The 25,315-nt window shown below is 45.4% G+C and overlaps 2 protein-coding genes across 6 annotated transcripts in view; one reads left to right on the forward strand and one right to left on the reverse strand.

The window, feature by feature from the left end:
* The window catches only part of LRRN2 (leucine rich repeat neuronal 2), an 18,542-nt gene extending 13,614 nt beyond the window's left edge, over positions 1-4,928 (forward strand). Inside the window, exon 2 of the mRNA XM_071450014.1 lies at positions 749-4,928. Within this exon, the coding sequence (XP_071306115.1) occupies positions 1,009-3,039 (2,031 nt within the window). The 5' untranslated portion in view covers positions 749-1,008 and the 3' untranslated portion in view covers positions 3,040-4,928. The remainder of the gene's footprint in view (positions 1-748) is intronic.
* Positions 4,777-25,110, reverse strand: MDM4 (MDM4 regulator of p53). Of its 5 annotated transcripts, none has more exons than XM_071450025.1 (11): positions 24,959-25,110; positions 21,638-21,743; positions 21,350-21,424; positions 19,973-20,106; positions 18,896-18,945; positions 12,725-12,786; positions 11,896-11,992; positions 10,375-10,535; positions 8,636-8,773; positions 8,030-8,110; positions 4,777-7,232 (listed from the first exon to the last, which is right to left on the reverse strand). In XM_071450025.1, the coding sequence occupies exons 2-11, from the start codon at positions 21,710-21,712 to the stop codon at positions 6,702-6,704; spliced, it is 1,404 nt and encodes a 467-aa protein (XP_071306126.1). In that variant the 5' UTR covers positions 21,713-21,743; positions 24,959-25,110; the 3' UTR covers positions 4,777-6,701. The 5 variants fall into 5 exon arrangements, with proteins under 5 accessions (XP_071306126.1, XP_071306127.1, XP_071306129.1 ...); XM_071450026.1 differs by lacking the exon at positions 24,959-25,110 and adding an exon at positions 22,857-22,951; XM_071450028.1 differs by lacking the exons at positions 18,896-18,945; positions 19,973-20,106; positions 21,350-21,424; positions 21,638-21,743; positions 24,959-25,110 and adding an exon at positions 13,820-14,129 and having other exon boundaries at positions 12,725-13,343.
* Between the last annotated feature and the right edge of the window lie 205 nt (positions 25,111-25,315).

Below are 25,315 nucleotides of genomic sequence, written 5' to 3' on the forward strand. Positions count from 1 at the left end.
TTGGGTCAGCACGGGGCAGGAGAGCTGGAGGAAATAATGGAATCAAAGGCTGGATTGGGAGAGGGGCAGGAGATGCCCCAAACCTATCCCAGACCTCCCAGAGCATTCCTGATGTTTGGGGGATGTTTTTCCCTAAGGAATATCCCACTGGAGGGCTGCAAATGGGGCTGGAGCTCCCGGATGGGGGATTTGGAGCTGGGGAGGATGAGGAGCAGGGAGCAGAGCCTGCAGGAAGATTATTCCCATGGATAATTATTCCCATGGATAATTATCCCCAACTCTCGCAGCTCTGGTTCTGCTCAGCCTGGGCAGATTCCATGGGATAATTCTGATTTTCTGGGATGAGAGGGCACAGAAAATGCCAAGGATCTAAAGTGGAATTCATGGATTCGTTTCAGGGATCCTGGGAAGATTCCATGAGATAATTTCACCCAGATCCCGTGGGATGGGAGAATACAGTTCAATCAGGGAAATAAAACGGAATTCATGGATTTGCTGGGAGGGTCCTGGGCTGATTCCGTGGGATAATTCCACCCAGATTCTCTGGGATGGGAGGGCACAGGGAGTGCCACGGATATAAAATGGAATTCATGGATGTGCTGGGCAGTTTTGAGGGAACGGGGGGTCCCAGGCAGGGTCCTGGTGGTGCCATCCTCAGGTTTTTACCTCCCCAACCTGTCCCTTGTCCCTGCCCCTTGTTCCCCGCTAGCCCAAACCCTCCTCTAACCCAACTTTGCTGTTTTCCCAGGAATGACCTCGAGGAGAAGCCTGGAAGATGCAGCCAAGCACAGGAACGACTCCTTTGGGGAGGAAGAAGAGGCCCAGCTCTGACTGAGGCACCCCCAGCACTTTGAGCTCCCCTTTTTGGGGGCGCCAGGCAGGGGCCGACCCTTCCAGGGGCTCGCATGGAGCATCTCCCCCCACGGGCGCCGTCCCCACCTCGCCATCACCGCCGTCCCCCCGTCGTGGCCAGCTCTGGATGCTCCCTGTGACCTCCCGCAGCCCAAAATGAGAGGCCTCCAGCCCAGCTGCCTCCTGCTGTGCGTGGTGGCCGCCAGCGCCATGCCCACGGTGCCCTGGCGGGTGGCGTGTCCCCCGCGCTGCGTGTGCCAGATCCGGCCCTGGTACACGCCCCGCTCCGCCTACCGCGAGGCGGCCACGGTGGACTGCAACGACCTCTTCATCACCTCGGTGCCGCCGGAGCTGCCCGAGGGCACCCAGACCCTGCTGCTGCAGAGCAACAACATCGCCAGGCTGGAGCAGGGCGAGCTGGGCTACCTGCGGAACCTGTCCGAGCTGGATCTGTCGCAGAACAGCTTCTCCGACGTCTGGGATTTCGGGCTCAGGAATATGCCCCAGCTGCTCAGCCTGCACCTGGAGGAGAATCAGCTCTCTGACCTGCCCGACAGCAGCTTCCCGGGCTTGGGGAACCTTCAGGAGCTCTACCTGAACCACAACCGGCTCCGCAGCATCGCCCCCCGCGCCTTCGCCGGCCTGGGCAGCCTCCTGCGGCTCCACCTCAACTCCAACCTGCTGAGGACGCTGGACAGCCGCTGGTTCCAGATGCTGCCCAGCCTGGAGATCCTCATGGTCGGGGGGAACAAGGTGGACGCCATCCTGGACATGAATTTCCGGCCCCTGGGCAACCTGCGGAGTTTGGTGCTGGCCGGGATGCAGCTGCGGGAGATCTCGGATTACGCCCTGGAAGGGCTGAGGAGCCTGGAGAGCCTGTCCTTCTACGACAACAAGCTGGCAGACGTCCCCAAGAGGGCTCTGCAGCAGGTGCCCGGCCTGAAATTCCTGGATCTGAACAAGAACCCGCTGCAGAGGGTCAAGCAGAGCGACTTCACCAACATGCTGCACCTCAAGGAGCTGGGCCTCAACAACATGGACGAGCTGGTGTCCATCGACCAGTTCGCCCTCATCAACCTCCCCGAACTGACCAAGCTGGACGTCACCAACAACCCCAAGCTGTCCTTCATCCACCCCAAGGCCTTCCAGCACCTTCCACAGCTGGAGACGCTGATGCTCAACAACAACGCCCTAAGTGCCTTGCACCGGCAGACGGTGGAGTCGCTGCCCAACCTGCAGGAGATCAGCATCCACGGCAACCCGCTGCGCTGCGACTGCGTCATCCGCTGGGTCAACAGCACCCGGCCCCGCGTGCGCTTCATCGAGCCCCAGTCCACGCTCTGCGCCGAGCCCCCCGACCTCCAGCGCCGCCACATCCGCGACGTCCCTTTCCGGGAGATGACGGAGCAGTGCCTGCCGCTCATCTCCGCCCGCAGCATCCCGGCGCGCCTGGAGGCCGAGGTGGGTGACAACGTGGCCCTGCACTGCCGGGCGCTGGCAGAGCCGGAGCCGGAGATTTACTGGGTGACGCCGGCCGGGGCGAAGCTGCTGCCGTTCGGGGACGACGGGAAGTTCAAGGTGCACTCGGAGGGGACGCTGGAGATCCGCGGGATCGCGGCGCGCGAGGCCGGGCTCTACACGTGCGTGGCTCACAACCTGCTGGGCGCCGACACCCGCGGCGTCCGCGTGCTGGTCAACCGCTCCTTCCCGCTGGGCCAGGCCGAGCTGGAGCTGCTGGTGGTGGATGTGCAGCCCCACCATGTCCTGCTGGCCTGGCGGCCGTGCCTCAACGCCGTCTCCTCCAACCTCACCTGGGCCAGCTCGGCGCCGGGCTCGGTGCTGGGCTCGGCGCGGATCCCGGCGGGCACCCACAGCTTCAACGTCACCCGGCTGCGCCCCGACACCGAGTACCGGGCGTGTCTGCACGTCACCTTGGTGGCATCGCCGCTCAGGGTGGCCTGTGTGAGCGCCAGGACTAAAGAGGCCAGGCAGGGCATGCCGTGGGGACAGGGGACGCTGGTGACGGCGCTGCTGCTGTGCCTGCTGCTGCTGGGGGTGGCGGTGAGCAGCGGATCCCGGCGGGAATCGCTCCGTGGCGTCGCCGGGGCCGTGCGCGTGGTTTATCCCGTGCAGCCCCGGGGACACCTCCTGGCCGTGGAGGTGCAGGCAGCACCCCTGGAGTGCTGAGGGAGGATGGATTCTGGGGGGGTTCAGAGGGATTTTGGGGTGGGTGGGGAGGGGGGAAAGGGTTTTTTACCAAAAAAAAAGATGCTGGGAAAAAATTGGATTTTGTGGACATGACCTTGAGGAGCCTCAGGATCCATGGGACAGGGGCCTCTGGTGGTCCTGGATCTGTGTGCAGGGGCTGGATTTGGCCGTGGATCCCAAAAAAATCCCGCTGGGAAGATGGGAGGGGACAGACAATGCCCTTGGGACAATGCCCCAAGTGGGTGAAGAGCCATAAAAGGAACCCCAATCCTGCGTCCCCCTGGCACCAGGGACACCCCAGAGGTGTCACCTCCTTGGCTGGACAGTCCCAGCTTTGGAAATACAAAAAAACCCTAAAAACCCCTAAAAGGAAGAAGATTCTTCCTTTGGGATCTGTGTGGGGTCTGGGGTTTCTTTTTTGGGGTTTTTTGGAGTCTTGGGATCATCAAACAAAGCAACCCCAGTGTCACCTCCCTCGCTGGACAGTCCCTGCTTTGGAAATACAAGAAAAACCTAAAAAACCCAAAAAAAAAGAGGTTTTTTTCCTTTGGGATCTGTGGAGGGTTTGGGGTTATTTTTGGGATGTTGGGATCATCAAACCAAGTGTCATGCCCTGCTCTGTCACTGCTGTCACCTGGGGGGAAGCAGGAAGGGAGGATCTGGGATGGAAGAATGGAAAATGGTGATGCTGACACTTCCCTGTGGGGCTGGATGGATCCTGGATCCCACAGGATCCCAAAACTTTTGTGGATAAAGGGTAAACCAGGGAAAAAGGAAAAAAAAACAAAAACAGGAAGAAAAGAGGGGAGGAAGAAGGAACAAAACCTGGGAATGTTGAGATGCACCCGGAGGGGTCCAAGGGGCATCACTGCTGTTTGGGATAGGGGGAAAACTTGGATTTGTGAGTTTGGGAAATCAGGAAAACCAAGCCTCAGCCATGGGACAGTGGCCCTGAGCACCTTCTCCAGCCGGGAATGCGGATCCTGGAAGGAGGGAGAGCAGCAGGAGCTGGGCGTGGGTGCCCTCTAGTGAGCTCTGCCTTCCCCAGGAGCACTGATCCCAAAAAACAGCTGGAAAAGGGGGAAAAACTCCACTGGGAAAAAGGTGGGGTGGGGTGGGTGACCCCATGAAAATGTCAGAGTGAATGGGATTGGGAATGGGCTGGAGAACAAAGGTTTAAATCCAGAGGCTTTACTGCTGGCAGCACCAAGGGATTTTGCAGACATTGGATGGGGGGAAAAATCTGCCTGGAAAGGGGAAAAAATTTCCTTAAAAAGGGGGAAAAGTGTACCTGGAAAGGGGGAAAAAATCTGTCTGAAAAGAGGGAAAAATCTGCCTGGAAAGAGGGAAAAAATGTATTTGAAAAGGGGAAACACCTGCCTGAAAAGGGGGAACAATTTTGCCAGGAAATGGGAAAAAAATTGCTTGGAAATGGGAAAAAATTTGCTTGGAAAGGGGGAAAAATCTGCCTCGGAAGGGTGCCAATGGGGCTTTAAATGAATTATTTTATCCCTTAAAACAATGTGTTTAATTTTTAAGCCACTTTTCAAATCACTCAAAAATGAGGATTGTTTTAGCCTAAAGGATGGGTGAGGGCAGGTGGAACATCCCAAATATCCCAGAGCTGCTGGAATTGAATCCTGCTGGACAGAGGCGACACAGAATAGATTTAAATATACAAAAAAGAGAAGAAATAGAAATTAAGGAGCCCAAAAAGAAAGAAAAATATAACATTATTATTATTATTATTTTTCCATCTCATTTGTGACCTGAGAGGTGTGGATTAAAAACTTAAGATTTATTTCCCATCTGTGAGCAAGGAATTCTTCACCCTGCCGACCTTAAACAATAAAAAAATTAGGAATAAAGTTCTTCTTCTTCTCTCCAAAACAAATCCCCTGGCCTCCCACCATAAATATTTATTTCTGTTTTTAACTATCAGTTCCAAAGGAATTGCACAAGTTGGGATTTATGGGAAAAAAAAAACCATTCCAAAGGTTTCACTTTTTCCCAAATCTGCTGTTCTTGGTCAGGAGAAAGAATCCCGAGGGATAAAATCGGGCTGAAGATGAGAAATTGGGAAAATTTCCAAGCTGGGGTTTTGATCTCGAGGTGAATTCCATGAAAAAGTGGATCCTGCAGAGGATTCTTGATGGGATTAAATCTTGCTACTCTTTGGTTTCACTGGCTGAGCTCTGGGATTGGGGATTGAGTGCAAAAATCTTCATTTTGGGGTTATTTTAGGTGCACAAGGTCCTGCTATCCCATAAAGATCCTGATGACCATCTTGATCCTGCAGACCGAGCTCTGGAATTGGGGTTTTTGTGCAAAAAACCCTATTTTTGGGGTTTAGGAGTAGAAGGTCCTGCTAGGCCATGAAGATCCTGATGGCCACCCTGATCTCCTTTTTGCATACACTTAAATTGGGATTTGAGTGCAAAAATCCAGATTTTGGGGTTATTTTATGAAGATCCTGATGACCATCGTGATCTCCTTTTTGCACACACTTAAATTGGGATTTGAGTGCAAAAATCCAGATTTTGGCATTATTTCATGAAGATCCTGATAGCCATCGTGATCTCCTTTCTGCACACACTTAAATTGGGATTTGAGTGCAAAAATCCAAATTTTGGGGTTATTTTATGAAGATCCTGATGACCATCGTGATCTCCTTTCTGCACACACTGAAATTGGGATTTGAGTGCAAAAATCCAGATTTTGGCATTATTTCATGAAGATCCTGATAGCCATCGTGATCTCCTTTTTGCATACACTTAAATTGGGATTTGAGTGCAAAAATCCAGATTTTGGGGTTATTTTATGAAGATCCTGATGACCATCGTGATCTCCTTTTTGCACACACTTAAATTGGGATTTGAGTGCAAAAATCCAGATTTTGGCATTATTTCATGAAGATCCTGATGGCTATCCTGATCTCCTTTCTGCACACACTTAAATTGGGATTTGAGTGCAAAAATCCAAATTTTGGGGTTATTTTATGAAGATCCTGATGACCATCGTGATCTCCTTTCTGCACACACTTAAATTGGGATTTGAGTGCAAAAAATCCAGATTTTGGCGTTATTTCATGAAGATCCTGATGGCCATCCTGATCTCCTTTTTGCACACACACAAATTGGGATTTGAGTGCAAAAATCCAAATTTTGGGGTTATTTCATGAAGATCCTGATGGCCATCCTGATCTCCTTTCTGCACACACTTAAATTGGGATTTGAGTGCAAAAAATCCAGATTTTGGCGTTATTTCATGAAGATCCTGATGGCCATCCTGATCTCCTTTTTGCACACACACAAATTGGGATTTGAGTGCAAAAATCCAAATTTTGGGGTTATTTCATGAAGATCCTGATGGCCATCCTGATCTCCTTTCTGCACACACTTAAATTGGGATTTGAGTGCAAAAATCCAGATTTTGGCATTATTTCATGAAGATCCTGATAGCCATCGTGATCTCCTTTCTGCACACACTGAAATTGGGATTTGAGTGCAAAAATCCAAATTTTGGGGTTATTTTATGAAGATCCTGATGGCCATCGTGATCTCCTTGCTGCACATACTGTAATAGAGGCTTGAGTGCAAAAATTCCAGATTTTGGGGTTACTTTAGGGGCAGGAATCCTCCCTACCCCATGAAGATCCTGATGACCATCTTGATCTCCTTCCTGCACACGGGACACGGCGACCTCTTCTTCTTCAGCATCCTGGCACACCTGAAGCAGGCCACCAGGTGAGCAGTCCTTCCGTGGACAATATTCCCATCCCGAGGCCTGTGCTGGCACAGGAAGCAGGGATTCAGCAGGGTTTTGATGCTCTCCAAAGATTCCATCTCCTCCTCTTTCTTCAGCTTGGCAAAATCCCGATTTTTCCCCTCCTGTGCCAAATCCAAGGACTCGATGGAGCCTTGGGGTTTGTTTTCTCCCAGGAAAAGGTGTTTGGGTTGGCCAGCAGGGGCTGAGATCGTCCTCCTGCAGTCTGGGACATCCATCCCTTCATCCTGCTCCTGGTTTTCCATGGAATTGATGTTGGAAAGGGACAGGGAATGGGGCAGTTTGGGGCAGTCCCTGTACCAGTCCTTGCGCAGGGCCCAGCAGCGGAAGCAGTACCTTTTTCCCGGAGAGTTGAATTTCCTGCACTTGGAGCATTGCCAGCAATCCTGAGGGATTTAAGGCAAAAATTCCAGCAAAAAAAAAAAATCAATTTATTTTTGGGTATTCCTCGTTTTGGCCATGTGGGAAAAGTAGCAAGGAAGCGTCGTTAAAAAAAAATTTATTTATGAGCGATTTATAAGCTGGAAAATCAACATTTTGTGGCTTGGGATTGATTAATCCTGGATCTGTCCCTCATGAATTCCTCTCCTTCCTCTCTCCCAGCCCTCTGGAAGTATCCAAGTTGGGGCAGCTTATTTTTATTTAATTTTAAAAGAATTTTCAATATTTTGCTCAAAATTCAAGGGGAGAGCTCCTGGAACATGGCAGGAATTTGTTTTCCAGGCTCACCCATCACTTACCAGCTGTTGAATCTGCACAATTAATGGATTTATTAATTCATTATCTCACAGAAAAGGGCAGGAGCTGCACAAGTGCAGAGCCAGGACTCAGCTGTCCAAAGCCAGGGACATCCCCATTTATTCCAGGCTGGAAAATTCTGCTAAAACCATTAAAATTCTGCTAAAAACCATTAAAATTCTGACTTTTTGAGTGATTATAAAGTGCTACTTGAGATTTCCAAATCCCTTCCAAAGACAATCCTCCAGATTTTCCATCCAGAGGACAACATGGAATTAAAATCTTATTAAAACCCTTAATAAACCATGCCTGGCTATTAACATAACTACACCCAGTCACTTTTCTTTTCAGAAACCCACACGAAAATCAGCTTTTCCCACCCCAAAACCAGCAGCAGATGTGGGATGAGCCCTTCCAGCCCCAGGTAATCCCAAGGAATTCCCACCTCGGAAGCAGCCTCTGTGTCCGTGTCATCACTCAGGCACTGGGAATCCTCCAACTCATCCAAGCACACATCCTCAGGCACCTGGAATTCCAGAAAAGCATTGTCAGAGGGTGGGAATGTTGGAATATTCCCTATTTATCGTTTGCCTGGTGTTGCACACCCCAAATTAAATGATTACAGCATCACCCTGCTCATTAAATCACTTCTAAAAGTGAATTAAAACCCGTTTTTGCAGTGGTTCTTTTGCAGAATGTTGGTAACTTTTGCTGGTTTACCATGATCAGATTCTCCTCATTGAGTTTTTAGCTGGACTCAATTTTTAAAAGCCTTTTCTAAACTTAATTCCATGATTTTTGATTTATAACTCTTGCAGATATTGGTTAGAAACCCGCTTAAGTCGCTGCGAGAAGTTTAATTCATTTTCAATTGATTTTATGCCTTGAAAAATTGAATTTAAACCAAAACCCAAGCAGGAAAACCATCAAACACATGAGGAATGGTGACAGCCTTTTCTAAACAGGATTTAGCCTCTGGATGGGAACAGATCCAGCCTTTCCAAGGGCAGCATGGGATGAATTAAAACAGAGAAAACTGTGCCAGAGGTACCTTGGTGGTGTCACCTTCTTTGACCTCCTCACAGTCCAGCACTTCCACCTTGAGCCCAGCAGTGCCCTGGTCCAGGGGACACTCGTTGAGGAACCACAGGTCATCGGTGGTGTCTGAAACTATGGCAGTGTCAATGTCCTGAGGGGAAAAAACCAGGAAAAACCATTTAGGAGCAGCTCCACATTCAGCACTGTCCCGTTTTCCTCTCCAACAATTTCCAACACCCCGGGCACATCCCTGCCCTCAGACACCCCTTTTGGAAATTTCTGCCTCACACGCCCCCCTTTTCTCAATTTTCATCTCACAGGCCTCCATTTTTAAAATTTTCCCCTCACAGATTCCCCTTTTTTCCAATTCCCACCTCACAGGTTCCCCTTTCCCCAACCTTTCCTCAATTTCCACCTCACAGGTTTCCGTTCTTAAAATTTTCTCCTCACAGATTCCCTTTTCTCCAATTCCCCCTCACAGGCTCATCTTTCCCCAATCTTCCCCTCACAGGCTCCCCTTTTCCCAACCTTTCCCCAATTTCCACCTCACAAGTTCCCTCCTCCGCTCTCACCAACTCAGTTTTTTCCCAATTTCCACCTCATAGGCTGCCATTTTCCCAATTTTCCCCTCACAGGCTTCTCTTTTCCCAATTTCTCCCTTACAGGCCCCCCTTTTCCCAATTTCCACCTCACAGGTGTCCATTTTTAAAATTTTCCCCTCACAGATTCCCTTTTTTCCATTTTCCACCTCACTAGTTCTCTCTTTTCCCCGATTTCCCCCTCCCAGGTTTCTCTTTTCCCAATTTCCCCCTCACAGGCTTCCATTTTCAGAATTTTCACCTCACAGATTCCCTTTTTTCCAATTCCCACCTAACAGGCTCCCCTTTTGCAACCTTTCCCCAATTTCCACCTCCTAAGTTCCCTCTTTTCCCAATTTCCCCCTCACCAACTCAGGTTTTTCCAATTTCCCCCTCACAGGCTTCCATTTTTAAAATTTTTACCTCACAGATTCCCCTTTTTTCCCATTTCCACCTCACAGGCTCCTCTTTTTCCAATTCACACCTCACAGGCCTCCATTTTTAAAATTTTCCCCTCACAGATTCCCCTTTTTTCCAATTCCCACCTCACAGGCTCCTCTTTTTCCAATTCACACCTCACAGGCCTCCATTTTTAAAATTTTCCCCTCACAGATTCCCCTTTTTTCCAATTCCCACCTCACAGGCTCCTCTTTTTCCAATTTCCACCTCACAGGTTCCCCTCTTTTCCAATTTCCACCTCACAGGTTCCCGTTTTCCCAATCTTTTCCCAATTTCCACCTCACAGGTTTCCATTTTTAAAATGTTCACCTCACAGATTCCCCTTTTTCCCAATTTCCACCTCACAGGCTCCTCTTTTTCCAATTTCCACCACTCAAGTTCCCCTTTTCCCAATTTCCACCTCACCATTTTCCCTTTTTCCAACTTCCACCTTTTCCATCTCCCCCTTTCAGCGTGGCCACCACCCTACAATGTTCACCCCAATAAAAAAAAGGGCAACTCATGAAATCCAGGCACCTCTGAGGGCCTTGAGAAAAGAGTTTGGTTGATTTAAAAACCCTAAAATTCACCAACCACCCAAAAAGAAAGGCCCAGAGTGGGAAAAAGGCTGAAAATCCTGGAGTGGGAAGGGAAAAGGGAGAAAAAAACCAGAATATTTGATTTCCTTGGAAGTCAAAAGAGGACAGAAGAGGACATGAGGCCCTTCTTTACACACCTGGTTAGTCTGAATATCCGTGGATCCGTTACTCCTGGATTTGTAATTGCTTCTGAGATTCCCTAAAAACCACCATGGCAGCCCAGCCACATCCCATTCCTCAAAAACCAGGTCCAGCTTGGGCTTTTTGCTTTTGGAGAGGTTTTCTATCAAATCACTGTCTGGAAGAGCCAAGCACAGTCCAAGTCATTGGGTAAGAGACACCAGCACAGAAAAAAAATTGGGCTCAAATCTGGGTTTTTTGACTTCTTGCATCAGGCTGAGAGCTCTGGGGTTTGGAAGCTCCATCTGACAAAAATCCTTGCACAAATCAGGAACATCCCAATGTTCCCAGCACCCCTGGACTGGGACAGGCTGAGTTTAATTTAAAGTTTCACCACAGAAACACAAACATTTCACCAGCCAGCCCTGAGTGGGTTTCTGGAGTGATTTAAAATGCAGAAAGGACTGGTTGGAATTCTGTTTGCAGCTCCTGAATTCCCAAGAAGTGGGACCCATCCTCCCCATGCTCCAGCCTGGGATCCCAAACTGAGAATTCAGGATCACCTTGGATCTCCCTCCCTCCAGTGCCTGGAGTTTCCAAGGCACAGCCAAGGCTGGTTTGGAAACCCAGGGAATTTTCCAAGGGTTTCCAAGGCTGGTTTGGAAACCCAGGGAATTTTCCAAGGGTTTCCAAGGCTGGTTTGGAAACCCAGGGAATTTTCCAAGGGTTTCCAAGGCTGTTTTGTAAATCCAGTGAATTTTCCAAGGGTTTCCAAGGCTGGTTTGGAAACCCAGGGAATTTTCCAAGGGTTTCCAAGGCTGGTTTGTAAACCCAGGGAATTTTCCAAAGGTTTCCAAGGCTGGTTTGGAAACCCAGGGAATTTTCCAAAGGTTTCCAAGGCTGGTTTGTAAATCCAGGGAATTTTCCAAGGGTTTCCAAGGCTGGTTTGTAAACCCAGGGAATTTCCAGCTCTCCCATTTGAGCTGGAAACAAGGAGCTGCTTTTCCAACTGAGGTTCATTGATAAGAGAGAATAAAAAGTGGAAAAACAGGAAAATTGCTCCCAAAATTTGTGAAATCTCCATGAGTGACCCACCAAAAAAATCTCACAACAGATCCACCCAAAAATTCCCATTTTTGTTCAGTTCCCTGCTTGGTTTGCAGGGAACGACTGCAGCCAGCCCAGGCTGGGTTCTGTGAGCTCAGGAACCTCCCTTGGGAAGGGGATGGATCCAAAGATAATTCCAGCACTTAAAACACCCTCCAGCAAGGCCTGGAAGGTTTCTTCTCATGGCATTACTCAGTGAGAGATGGGATTTTGGGGCTTAACCTGCCACTGCATTCAGAGCATTTATTTATGACCAGAAATTAAGAAAATACCTGTGGTGAACTTTGTAACTTCTCAGTCTTTAACACAAAGATTTTGAATTCTTCTGTTCCAAACCAGGGTTTTTTTTGAGTCCCTCCTCCAGCATTTTGCTGCTCTGTGTCTCACATGCATTTGCAAACATTGTGATAATGCAGAAATTTGTCCCTCACCTTCACAAGTGTCACATTTGGGCTCTGAGGTAGCAGGAGCTGAGGTTCTGCTGTCACCCTCCAGGATCCCAGAGTCAGATCCTTCCTCCTGGCTGAGCTGCAGGAAGGAAAATCCAGGAATGAGCCCAGCAGAGCTTGCAGGGACAAGGGGATGCAGCACTTCCATCCCCAGGCACCAGCTGCAGGATGAGACCAAGCAGGTAGGAAGAGGAAATAATTTAGAATAAAAACTACAAACTATTTCTCTTTAAAGCCTCTGGAATCAGCAGGAACAACCAAGGAAAAATCTTCAGCTTGGCAATGATCCTAAAGTTGGTGTTTTTCATGCAGTAAAAGTTGATTTTGTGACTCTCTGACCTCTCCCAGCCTTCACCCCAAACCACACCTGGAAAAAACTTTGGAGGCGCCAAGATTTTTCCAAGGTTTTCACCTCTGCCTGAAAAGCTGCTGGAAACAAATCCTATCTAGGCACAGTGAATTATTTATCTGGCAATTCCTAGTGGGAGAAAAGAGGGGGAAAAAAGCAGGAAAAGAGGGCTGGAGAAGCTGAGGGCTGGAAGTGCTGCAGCCCAGAACAACGCGCTCAGAGACTGGCACTCTGTCACGAGGAGGAGAACAGAGAAGGGTGGCTCTGTCCCTGCTCTGTGGATTCCAGAACTTTTTCAATTTGGGGATTTTTTTATTTGGTTTTTTCTCTCAGGAACAAAAAAGGTGAGGAGCAGCACAACAAAAAAACCAACAACAAAAAGTTCTGGCAGTCCACCATGCAGAGGTACAGAGAAGGGGCGGCTCTGTACAAGAAAAGAACCCACTGGGCAGTGGGGTTTACCTGCAGCTGGTCTGGGCTGGGCTTAGCGACGCTCTGCTCCTTTGGGAGAGTCTGTGCAGCATCTGCAGATGGCAGGCAAAACACAAGGAAAAGCCTTCCCTGGAAATTCCCACTCTCACAGCACACAGGGCCTGGGGCAAGCAACCAACCAGGCAGGCTTGGCACACCGGGGGGACTCCTGCAGGCTGGGCTGGGCTGCTGGGGGGGAATTGGTGGAGTTTGGGGAGAGGCAGCTGGGGGGAATTCACAGTATTCTTCCAAAGGGGAAAAGTGATTCTGTCTGCTATAGCCAAATTCACAATATTCTTCTGTGATTCTACCTGCCATATAGCCAAATTCACAATATTCTTCCAAAGGGAAAAGTGATTCTGTCTGCTATAGCCAAATTCAGAATATTCTCCCAAAGGGAAAAGTGATTCTGTCAGCTATATAGCCAAATTCACAATATTCTTCTGTGATTCTACCTGCCATATAGCCAAATTCACAATATTCTTCCAAAGGGAAAAGTGATTCTGTCTGCTATAGCCAAATTCAGAATATTCTTCCAAAGGGAAAAGTGATTCTGTCTGCTATATAGCCAAATTCAGAATATTCATCCCAAAGGGAAAAGTGATTCTGTCTGCTATAGCCAAATTCAGAATATTCTTCACAAAGGGGAAAATGATTCTACCTGCTATAGCCGAATACAGAATATTCTTCCCAAAGGGAACAAGTATTTTTTGCTACAACCATCTCAAATTCAGAATATTCTCCCCAAAGGGAAAAATTATTCTATCTGCTATAGCCAAATTCAGAACTCTTCTCATAGGGAAAAGTTATTATTTTTGCTATAGCCAAATTCAGAATATTCTTCCAAAAGGGAAAAATTATTTTTTGCTACAGCTATCCCAATTTCAGAATATTCTTCCCAAAAGGAACAAGTATTCTTATTCCTCCAGCCATCCCAAATTCAGAATGTTCTTCCCAAAGGGAAAAAGTATTTTTTGCTACAACCATCCCAAATTCAGAATATTCTCCCCAAAGGGAAGTATTATTCTTTTTGCTATAGTCATCCCAAATTCACAATATTCTTCCCAAAGGGAAAAGTGATTCTACCTGCTATATAGCCAAATTCAGAATATTCTTCCCAAAAGGAAAAGTGATTCTGTCTGCTATAGCCAAATTCAGAATATTCTTCCCAAAAGGAAAAGTGATTCTGTCTGCTATATAGCCAAATTCAGAATATTCTTCCAAAGGGAAAAAGTGATTCTGTCTGCTATAGCCAAATTCAGAATATTCTCCCCAAAGGGGAAAATTATTCTACCTGCTGTAGCCAAATTCAGAATATTCTCCCAAAGGGAAAAGTGATTCTGTCTGCTATATAGCCAAATTCACAATATTCATCCCAAAGGGAAAAATGATTCTATCTGCTATAGCCAAATTCAGAACTCTTCTCATAGGGAAAAGTTATTATTTTTGCTATAGCCAAATTCTGAATATTCTTCCCGAAGGGGAAAATGATTCTGTCTGCTATAGCCAAATTCAGAATATTCTTCCCAAAGGGAAAAGTTAATTCTTACTCCTACAGCCAAATATTCAGAATATTCTTCCCAAAGGCAAAAGTTATTATTTTTCTTTTGGATCTGGAATTGCTCCTGAGGTTGCCTAAAAACCACCAGAGCTTTGTGGGATTTTCCCTGGAGTTTCCAAGGCTCTTTTGCACATCCAGGGAATTTGCCCCAATCCCATTTCAGCTGCAACCACCCACGTTTTGCAAGGAGCTGCTTTTCCACCTGAGCATCTTCAAAACGAGAGAATAAAAAGTGGAAAAACAGGAAAATTGATTCTGAAAGCTCCATGAGTGTCCCAGCAAGAAATCCCATGGGGGAAATATCAAAATATGACAGATCCATCCCAAAAAAATCCCATTTTTGTTCAGTTCCCTGCTTGGCTTGCCAGGGAATCCCACCTGGAAGGTGAACGGGATTTTTTTGGGGGGGAATTTCTGAGGATTTCTTGCTCTTTTTGAAAGGTTTGGGCAGGAGGATAAAAAGCAAAGAAAGGAAAATTCCATGCACAGGGCTGGCCACAGCTGGATCCAGGAGTTCATTAAAAGGCTGAGTTAAATTAATGAGAATCCAATTAACAGGGATCCTTCTGAGCCTGGCTGTGAGCAGAGAGAACAAAAGGTGCCAGGCTGGCTCCTGCCTGCTCCCCTTCCCATGGAACAGAAAATTCCCTTTGGATGAGGCTGAATCCCACCAGGAATCACACCTGGATTGGGGAGATCTGAAAATGGCAGAAAATTCCACCTAAAAATGGCCTTAAAATGGAGGAAAATTCAGAAATTCCTGGTTTTTTCCTCCTTCCAGCTGTTGGGGTTTAATTCCTGATGGAAAACAGGAGCCTGGGCTCTGCAGGGAGAGGGGAATAGGGAGAAACCTTTCCAAAATCTGATTTTCAGGGAGTGGAAAATTCCATAGAAACCAGCCTGAAGTGAGGGATTCCTAAAGGCAGCCTGGGGGAGTCAGACTTGGGAAAAGTGGGCAGGGAAGGGGGAAAGTGGCCAAGGAAAGGAGGGAAATGAGAAAAGGGGAAAAAATTAGAAAAGGGGGAAAAGAATTAGAAAAGGGGGAAAAGAGTTAGAAAAGGGGGAAAAGAGTTAGAAAAGGGGGAAAAGAGTTAGAAAAGGGGGAAAGAGAAGAGAAGAGGGGAAAAAGAATTAGAAAAGGGGAAATCAGAAAAGAAAAGGGGGAAAAATCAGAAAAGAAAGGGGGTGGAAAATTATAAAAGGGGGGAAGTAATAAAAGAAAGGGGGAAAAAATTAACAAGGAGAAAAATGAGGCAGGAAGGGGGAAAGTGGCCAAGGAAAGGAGGGAAATGAGAAAAGGGGAAAAAATTAGAAAAGGGGAAAAGAGTTAGAAAAGAAAAGGGGGGAAAGAATTAGAAAAGGGGGGAAAGAGTTAGAAGAGAAAAGGGGGGAAAGAGAAAAGAAAAGGGGGAAAGAATTAGAAAAGGGGGAAAGAGAAAAGAAAAGGGGAAAAAGAATTAGAAAAGGGGGGAAATTAGAAAAGAAAAGGGGGGAAATTCCAAAAAGAAAGGGGGGAAAATCAGAAAAGAAAGGGGGTGGAAAATTATATAAGAGGGGAAATAATAAAAGAAAGGGGGAAAAATTGAAAAGGAGAAAAATGAGGCAGAAAGGGGGAGAAATTAAACAAAAGGGGGGAATTAGAAAAGGAAGGGAGAAAAATTAGACAAGAGGAGGAAAATTAAAGAAATCCAGTCATTCCTGTGCTGGGCTGGAAAAAAGGAAAGAGCTGGAAAAGGAAGGAAAATGGGGGAGAAAGAAGGAAAATGGGAGGGAAAAGGAAGAAGGAAAATGGGAGGGAAAAGAAGGAGAATGGGAGGGAAAAGAAGGAGAACGGGAGGGGAAAGAAGGAGAACGGGAGGGGAAAGACGGAAAACGGGAGGGGAAAGACGGAAAACGGGAAGGGAAAGACGGAAAATAGGGGGGAAAAGGAAGGAAAGGAAGGAAAATGGGAGGGAAAAGAAAGAAGGAAAATGGGAGGGAAAAGAAAGAAGGAAAATGGGAGGGAAAAGAAAGAAGGAAAATGGGAGGGAAAAGAAAGAAGGAAAATGGGAGGGAAAAGAAGAAAAAGAGGTGAGAAAAGAAGGAAAATGGGAGGGAAAAGAAAGAAGGAAAATGGGAGGGAAAAGAAGGAAGGAAAATGGGAGGGAAAAGAAAGAAGGAAAATGGGAGGGAAAAGAAAGAAGGAAAATGGGAGGGGAAAGAAAGAAGGAAAATGGGAGGGAAAGGAAGAAGGAGAATGGGAGGGAAGGGAAGGAAAATGGGAGGGAAAGGAAGGAAAATGGGAAGGAAAAGAAGGAAAAGAAGGAGAATGGGAGGGGGAAAGGAAGGAAAAGAGGTGAGAAAAGAAGGAAAATGGGAGGGGAAAGAAGGAAGAGGGGAGGGAAAAGAAAGAAGGAGAATGGGAGGGAAAGGAAGGAAAATGGGAGGGAAGAGAAGGAGAATGGGAGGGAAAGGAAAGAAGGAAAACAGGAGGGGAAGGAAGGAGAAGAGCCCGAGGCTCCTCCCTGCACACAGCCAGGCCTGGTCTGCCGAGCCTGCCTGGTGTGGCTCACACTCACACTCACACTCACACTCACACTCACACTCAGCCAGGTCTCACTGAGCCCAGGAGCGGCTTTGCCTGAGCCAGGCCTAAAGCGAGGCCAGGGCTGCAGGGAAAGGCAGCGAGCTCAGCTCCACACACACACACACAGCTTGGTCTGGGAGGAGGGACAGCACTCACACACTTCTCCTGCAGCTAAAAAGTGTCCAAAGAGAATTGAAAACATTCTATTTAATTTGGATTTATTTTCTAGAAGAATCTCCTGTAAAAAATCCAAGGCAGAAATGGCCACGTTTCAAATTTTAATTTAATTTCGTTTTTAAGTTTTCCACACGTGCCTGAGCCCTCCTGAAGGTTTGAATCAATTTTGTCTTTTTTTAAAAAATGGGAAATGTGGCACAAAATTCCACAGCTGTGGATCAAATCCATTTTATCTGTTTAAAAAATTGAAGATATGGCACAAAATTCCACAGCTGTGGATCAAATCCATTTTACCTGTTTAAAAAATTGAAGATGTGGCACTAAAGTCCACAGGTGTGGATTAAATCCATTGTACTTGTTTAAAAAATGGGAAATGTGGCACAAAATTCCAGAGTTGTGGATCAAATCCATTTTATCTGTTTAAAAAATGGGAAATGTGGCACAAAATTCCACAGCTGTGGATTAAATCCATTTTATCTGTTTAAAAAATTGAAGATGTGGCACAAAATCCCAGAGCTGTGCATTAAATCCATTTTATCTGTTTAAAAAATGGGAAATGTGGCACAAAATTCCACAGCTGGGGATTAAATCCATTTTATCTGTTTAAAAAATTGAAGATATGGCACTAAAGTCCACAGCTGTAGATTAAATCCTTTCCTTTTGTTTTAAAAAATGGGAAATGTGGCACAAAATTCCACAGCTGTGGATCAAACCCATTTTATCTGTTTAAAAAAATGGGAAACATGGCACAAAATTCCAGAGCTGTGGATTAAATCCATTTTACCTGTTTAAAAAATGGGAAATGTGGCACAAAATTCCACAGCTGTGGATCAAACCCATTTTACCTGTTTAAAAAATTGAAGATGTGGCACTAAAGTCCACAGGTGTGGATTAAATCCATTGTACTTGTTTAAAAAATGGGAAATGTGGCACAAAATTCCAGAGTTGTGGATCAAATCCATTTTATCTGTTTAAAAAATGGGAAATGTGGCACAAAATTCCAGAGCTGTGGATTAAATCCATTTTATCTGTTTAAAAAATTGAAGATGTGGCACAAAATCCCAGAGCTGTGGATTAAATCCATTTTATCTTTTTAAAAAATTGAAGATGTGGCACAAAAGTCCACAGCTGTAGATTAAATCCTTTCTTTTTGTTCTAAAAAATGGGAAATGTGGCACAAAATTCCAGAGCTGTGGATTAAATCCATTGTACTTGTTTAAAAAATGGGAAATGTGGCACAAAATTCCACAGCTGGGGATTAAATCAATTTTACTTGTTTAAAAAATTAAAGATGTGGCACAAAATTCCACAGCTGTGGATTAAATTCATTTTATCTGTTTAAAAAATGGGAAATGTGGCACAAAATTCCACAGCTCTGCCAATTTTTTGATTTTTTCCCAGTCCTACACCAAGAACTGGTTTCAAAGAATTCAACCCCAGCTCAGAATAATTTGAGACTAAATTTCCATTTTGATGGAATTTAAATAGAATTCCTCTCATGAGCTGGGGAAGCTGCAAGGTTCAAGGTCAAAGCCTTGCAGAATTTTTAGCACTCTTAGAAATGATCAAAATATAAAAGGAGGTGAGAGCAAGAAATTGCAGCTCTGAAGCTGAAAAAAAAATATCAAAAGATTGATTGCAGTCAAGGAGGAGATTTTTGGGGTTTTTTTTGGGCACCACTCAAACAGCTCCTGGCACACAGAAAAGACACAAACTCTGAGAGACTGGCTTGGCAAAGTTTTTTTCAGAGAAGTTTATTCCTCCTGCAGCCCCAGGATTTGGCATTTTCCTGGATTTTGGTTCATTTTTTTGGTACTTACCAGGTCAGAGCAACATTTATGGAACGGGACCAACCTACCTGGGAGGGCAGCAGGGCTCAGGTTCCTCTTCAGCATCTCGTACACGGGGCTGGGGAGGGCCAAAAATCCCCTTTAGTGGCCCCAGAAACCCCAAAACCATTGGGACTTTTATGGATTTAATTCTTAAAATTCTTAGGGAGTTTGGTTTTCCTACAGATCTCAGTAAGCACAGAGGATTTTCTTCTAAAGACCTCAAAAGCAGGGGGGTTTTAACTAGAGAGACCCCAAAAAAAAGGGTTTTTGTTTTCCTAGAAGGATCCCAAAAACCACAGGGAGTTTTTCCCTAGAGATCCCAAAAACCAGAGAATTTTTTCCCTAGAGAGTTCCCAAAATCCCACAAAGAATTGTTCTTAGAGATCCCAAAAAACAGAGAATTTTTTCCTTAGAGATCCCAAAAACCAGAGAATTTTATTCCTAGAGAGTTTCCAAAATCCCACAGGGAATTTTTCCCTACAGATCCCAAAAACCAGAGAATTTTTTTCCCAGAGACACCCCAAAACCACTGCGGGTTTTTTTCCTAGAAATCCCCAAAAACCCCACCGGGAATTTTTCCTTTGAGATCCCAAAAACCAGAGAATTTTTTTTCCCTAGAGAGATCTCAAAAAAACAGTGAGGTTTTTAAAAAAATGGCATTTTTTTTTCAGATTTTCTGAATTAAAATGGCAACTTTTTTTTTCAGCTTTTCCAGCTAAAAAATGGGTATTTTTTTCATATTTTCCAGCTAAAAAATGGGTATTTTTTTTCAGCTTTTCCAGCTAAAAAATGGGTATTTTTTTTCAGCTTTTCCAGCTAAAAAAAAATGGGTATTTTTTCATATTTTCCAGCTAAAAAATGGGTATTTTTTTCATATTTTCCAGCTAAAAAATGGGTATTTTTTTTCATATTTTCCAGCTAAAAAATGGGTATTTTTTTTCATATTTTCCAGCTAAAAACGGGCAGCGTTTCAAGATAAAAATGTGAATTTTTTTCAGCTTTTCCAGCTAAAAATGTGAATTTTTTCAGATTTTCCAGATAAAAAAAATTTTTTTTTTTTAGCTTTTCCTGCTAAAAATGTTTTTTTGTTTTTTTTCCCCTACCTGGGGTCCTTGACAGAGAAGCTCTGCAGTCCCAGCAGCTCTCCCAGCTGATCTCCCCCACAGTGCACCAGGTGCTGCTGCCTCTTGTCGTAGAGCTGCTGGGCCATGATGTACTGGCCCAGGAAATGCATCACCTGTGGGGACAGGACACTGCTGGGAACTCATTCCCTGGTGTTTGGGGTGCTGGGAAGGGATTAGAGGGGATTTTGGGGTGGTAGATGTGGGGGGGGTTGTGTTGGAGCAAAGGTTTGGGGTTGGTGATGGTTGGTGAGGAGGATGGAAATGTCCTGGTTCAAAAATCCCAGTTTAAAATGGGGCTATTCCCAGTTCAAAATGGGGCTATCCCCAGTGCAAAATGGGGTTAAGGTTTCTCCAAAAGTGACCCTGAAGTGTTCCCAAAAACCGACCCTGAAGTGTCCCCACAGTGACCCCAGCGTTCCCAAAAACTGCCCCTGAAGCGTCCTCAAAAAGTGACCTCAAGTGTGCCTAAAGTGTCTCCAAAACCTGACCCTGAAGTGTCCTCAAAGTGACCCTGAAGTGACCCCACAGTGATCCTGAAGTGGCCCTGAAGTGTCCCCAAAATGACCCTAAAGTACCCTCAAAATAACCCTAAAGTGCCCCAAAAATTACTCCAAAGTGCCCCTAAAAAGTGACCCCAAAGTGTCCTCAAAGTGACCTTGAAGTGCCCCCAAAAAATGCCCACAAAGTGATCCTGAAGTGACCCCAAAAAGTGACCTTGAAGTGCCCCTAAAGTATCCTCAAGATGACCCTGAAGTGCCCCAAAAAGTGCCCCCAAAGTGCCCCTAAAAAGTGACCCCAAAGTGCCCCTAAAAAGTGACCCCAAAGTGCCCCTAAAAAGTGACCTTGAAGTGCCCCCAAAAAATGCCCTCAAAGTGATCCTGAAGTGACCCCAAAAAGTGACTTTGAAGTGCTCCAAAAGTGCCCCTAAGTACCCTCAAGATGACCCTGAAGTGCCCCAAAAAGTGACCCCAATGTGCCCTCAAAGTGCCCCCAAAAGTGACGTTGAAGTGCTCCAAAAGTGATCCCAAAGTGCCCCCAAAAGTGACCCCACCGTGCCCTCAAAGCGCCCCCAAAAGTGACGTTGAAGCGCTCCAAAAAGTGACCCCAAAGTGCCCCTAAAAAGTGACCCCAACGTGCCCTCAAAGTGCCCCCAAAAGTGACGTTGAAGTGCTCCAAAAGCGACCCTGAAGTGTCAAAGTGGCCCTAAAATGGGACCCAGAAGTGCTCCCCCAATGTGTCCAAAGCGTCCCCACAGGTAAACCAGTTCAATTCCCAGGGCATGAAGGAGCGAACCCCACCCCAAACCCCAAACCCCAGATCCCTCGGGCCGGGGCCAGGCCGGGAAGGCGCCCCCACCTCTTTGAGCGTGAAGGAGTCGCCCTGGGCGCCCGCGGCCTGCAGGATCCTCAGCAGGGGCAGCTTGGGAACCACCTGGAAAACACGGCATGGATCTCCTGGAATTCTGGGATCGAACCTGGAACCACCCCAAAAACACCCACAGCACAAAAAAAAAAAAAAAAAAAAACCCCACAGATTCTCCAGATTTAAATATTTAGATTTCATAAAAATGGCTGCTCCCAGAAGGAAATAACACAGATAAATTGGGAGTGAGGGGTAATTAGCTGCTAATTAATCGATAATTACCTGATTGGCTTGGCCCAGGGTGATCCTGCAGGAATTCCCAGCTCCTGGAGGTTGGGTGGAATTTGGGAAGCTCATCCTGGCAGTGAGGAGCTGTTCAAGCACCAACCTGGAAATGGATTTGGGGTTAAAATCGGCCCAAAAATTTTATTTTTAATCCTGGCCCGGGGTCTCTCCCACTTTGGGCTGCTCCAGGGGAAGGTGGGGAAAAAGGGAAAAAAAAGAAAAATAAAAAGGAAGGAAAAAAATATTTGGGAAGAGTTGGTTCAAGCACATCAAATATTCAAATTTCTAGATTATAATTCAAATTTCTAGATTATAAGGAAGGAAAAATTATTTGGGAAGAGTTGGTTCAAGCACATCAAATATTCAAATTTCTAGATTATAATTCAAATTATAACAGCTTCAATCCCTTCCCCAGTTCATATTTTCCTAAGTTTTAATCGATTTCTGAGGGAAAAAAATGAAAATATTGACCACAAGCAACTTTAAAATGAGCTGGACAGGGTTGATACAAACTTAATAAATATTTAAATCTGTGAAGAGCATTAACAGTGGCTTGGAATAATTCAGATTATAACAGCTTTAATCCCTTCCCGGTTCATATTTCGCTGAATTTTAATAAATTCATGAGGGAAAAAACCCAAAATATTGACCTCAAACAACTTTAAAATGAGCTGGACAGGGTAGACTCAAACTTAGTAAATATTCAAATTTGTGAGGAACATCGACAGTGAACTGGAATAATTCAAATTATAACAGACTCACTCCCTTCACCAGTTCATATTTCTCTAAATTTTAACCCATTTCTGAGGGAAAAAACCCAAAATATTGACCTCAAACAACTTTAAAATGAGCTGGGCAGGGTTGAGTCCAACTTATCAAATATTTAAATTTGTGAAGAACATCGACAGTGAACTGGAATAATTCAAATTATCACAGCTTCGATCCCTTCACAGTTCATATTTCCCTAAATTTTAACCGATTTCTGAGGGGAAAAAATGAAAATATTGAACACAAACAACTTTAAAATGAGCTGGACAGGGTTGATACAAACTTAATAAATATTTAAATTTGTGAAGAGTATCGACAATGAACTGGAATAATTCAAATTATAACAGCTTCGATCCCTTCATATTTCCCTAAATTTTAACCGATTTCTGAGGGGAAAATATGAAAATATTGACTACAAACCCCTTTAAAATGAGCTGGACTTACCGACCTTGACTTTTTGCGCCTGGCAGGAATATCCTGGGATTATTTTCCCGGGATTTTGCTGCGGGATAATTCCCGAGGATGCTCCGGGAGTTTTTTTTTTTCCCTAAAATTCGCTTTTTTCAAACCTCGCCCGAGGGAGGGACACGGGGAGGGACCGAAAGCGGCCGATAACGGCTGGGCTGGGCTGAAAATCAGCTCGAAAAAAGGAAAAAAATTCGGATTTTATCTCCCTCCCCTTTTCCTGGAAAGAAATTCAGGGCTGAGGGCGGTGAATTTTAACCTTTTCAGCGCTGATTTTATCACTCAAAACCTCCGGGTTTTGCAGGGAAATTATTTTTTTTTACGTAGTTTGCTTCTCACTAATATTCGTATTTAATCAGAAATTGATTTTGTTAATTTTTAACCTTAATGAAGGTTTTGTTCACGAGTTTTAAAATATTTCCAGGAGAAAATGGAATAAAATTTAGGGGTATAGCCCCATTGAAAAGCTCCCACGTGGTGGAAATTCCTGAAAAAATTTAAAAAATGGAATTTTGTGCTCGGCCGGCTCAGAAATTTGGGATAATCCCAATCCCAAATTTGGGATCATTTCACTCCCTAATTTGGGATCATTTCACCTCCCAACCCCCGTCCAGAAAGGGATTTCCGGGGATTTTTAGGTGCTGAAAAATCTCGAGAGGAAATCGTGAATCACCCCCGAGTCATGAGCTGAGCAAATTTTCCACTCCAAAATTTCACCCCAGCCAGGGGAAAGACTCATTTGCCTCTTTTATGACTAAAAAAATGCCTTTTTTATGACTGAAAACTCCTTTCTGAATCACCAAAAACCCCCAAGAAACCGCAGCTTTTTTAAAACTAAAAATCTCAAGTGGCTGAAAAGTCAAATTAAAATTTATTCAAGCTTTGATGGTTTTTATTAAAGACTAAATTGAATGGAAAAATTCGTCTTTAAATTCCATTTAAAGTAGAACACACAGCAGGGGTTGGGTTCAGGTAACAGCGATTTTTTTCACCTTTCAAATAAAGTAAAATATTGAAAATAAAGTTGCGATTTTAGGAAATTTTAGGTAAAACAGCCCTGAAGGGGAGGATTTAAACAGGCACTGATGCAATCATGAGGTCACTGATAAATTAAGTTTGTCCTCATCAGTCCCTGAGCGGTTTCATACCTTAAATTTAACCCTTTTAATTAAAAATAAACTTTTAAAATTCTGATTTGTACCTCAGTTTTGTGGCTGGCACGATGCATTTGGAAATCTGGGCAAATTTGGGGAATTTTGCCCCAAAATGCCACCAAAACCTCGGGTAAATAAAAAAATAACAAATCGAAAAAAAACATTGTGCAACTGTTCCTTGGGTTGTGAAATGTTGCGAAAGCCGGGAGGGAAACCAAAAGTGATCAATTAAAATGACAAAAAAAGCGAATTTCCCTGCAAATCTCCCTAAATCCCCGCAGGAATTTGGGATAAGGAAACACTTCCACCACCTTGAATGTTCCTGATTTTTTGGCTATTTTTATTTTAAAAGGAAAAAAATTGTTTTCTTGAGGTTCATCCACAATTGTCGAGGCAGTTTAACCCAATAAAACAAAAACAAATTGTGGGATCAATCCCTCAGCTCGCGTTTATGGGGTGAAATCCTGGAAAAAATGGAATTCCAGAGCAGTTTGGGATGGAAAAAACCTAAAAATTTATCTCATTCCACGGGCAGTGACAATCCACAATCCCAGGTTTTTCCAACCTGCTTCCAGGGATGGGGCAGCCACGGATTCTCTGGGAATTTCATCCCAGGGAAGGATTTATTCCCAAAATCCCGATTTATTCCCAAAATCCTGGTGCGAGCCTGCAGCCATTCCCCTTTCTCCTATCAGTCCAGGCCTTTGGGATCATTCCCCATCCATCTTTCTCGATCGGCTCATAATTAAATCACCCCGAAGTTCCCCTTGTCCAGGCGGGACAATCGAAATTATCTCAGAATTTCGCGGGAAGAGATAAAAATTCCCGGACGCTCCCGCCGCCCCAGGCCCCTCCCGCCGGCACCGCCTCCCGCCCCCCATCGGCCTCCTCAGCCCCCGGGACCCCGCGTTCCCCTCAGCGCCCTGCTCACCCTACAGCCGCCCCATGGGCTCCGGGCAGGGGGTTGGGGAGGGGAAGGAGCCCCTACACCCCCTGAAGGCTCCGCGCCTCCATTTTAGCGGGGTCCGGGCCGCCGCTTCCCCTCGCGGCCAACATGGCGGCGGGGTCATAGAGAGGAGCGGGATGTGCGGCTGGAAGGGACGCGGGGATGGCGTGGGTGAGTGGCGCCCCCTAGCGGGGTGGAGAACCACGGCGGTGCGTCCCCTCAGCCCTCATGAAAAACACAGAAATAAATATAAATATAAATATAAATATAAATATAAATATAAATATAAATATAAATATAAATATAAATATAAATATAAATATAAATATAAATATAAATATA

The sequence above is a fragment of the Agelaius tricolor genome, unplaced genomic scaffold (assembly GCF_023055355.1).
Source record: "Agelaius tricolor isolate 1412-34295 unplaced genomic scaffold, bAgeTri1.0.p SCAF_30, whole genome shotgun sequence".
Taxonomy (NCBI): Eukaryota; Metazoa; Chordata; class Aves; order Passeriformes; family Icteridae; genus Agelaius; species Agelaius tricolor.

Excerpts from the sequence above, each read along its gene's own strand:
- MDM4 (XM_071450025.1), bottom strand. The coding sequence starts at position 21,712 with ATGAGCTTCCCAAATTCCACCCAACCTCCAGGAGCTGGGAATTCCTGC. Across the intron at positions 18,946-19,972 it reads TTCTCTGTCAAGGACCCCAG|CCCCGTGTACGAGATGCTGA; the intron begins GTAGGGGAAAAA and ends GGCCCTCCCCAG. Across the intron at positions 8,774-10,374 it reads CGGATATTCAGACTAACCAG|GACATTGACACTGCCATAGT; the intron begins GTGTGTAAAGAA and ends TTTTCCCCTCAG.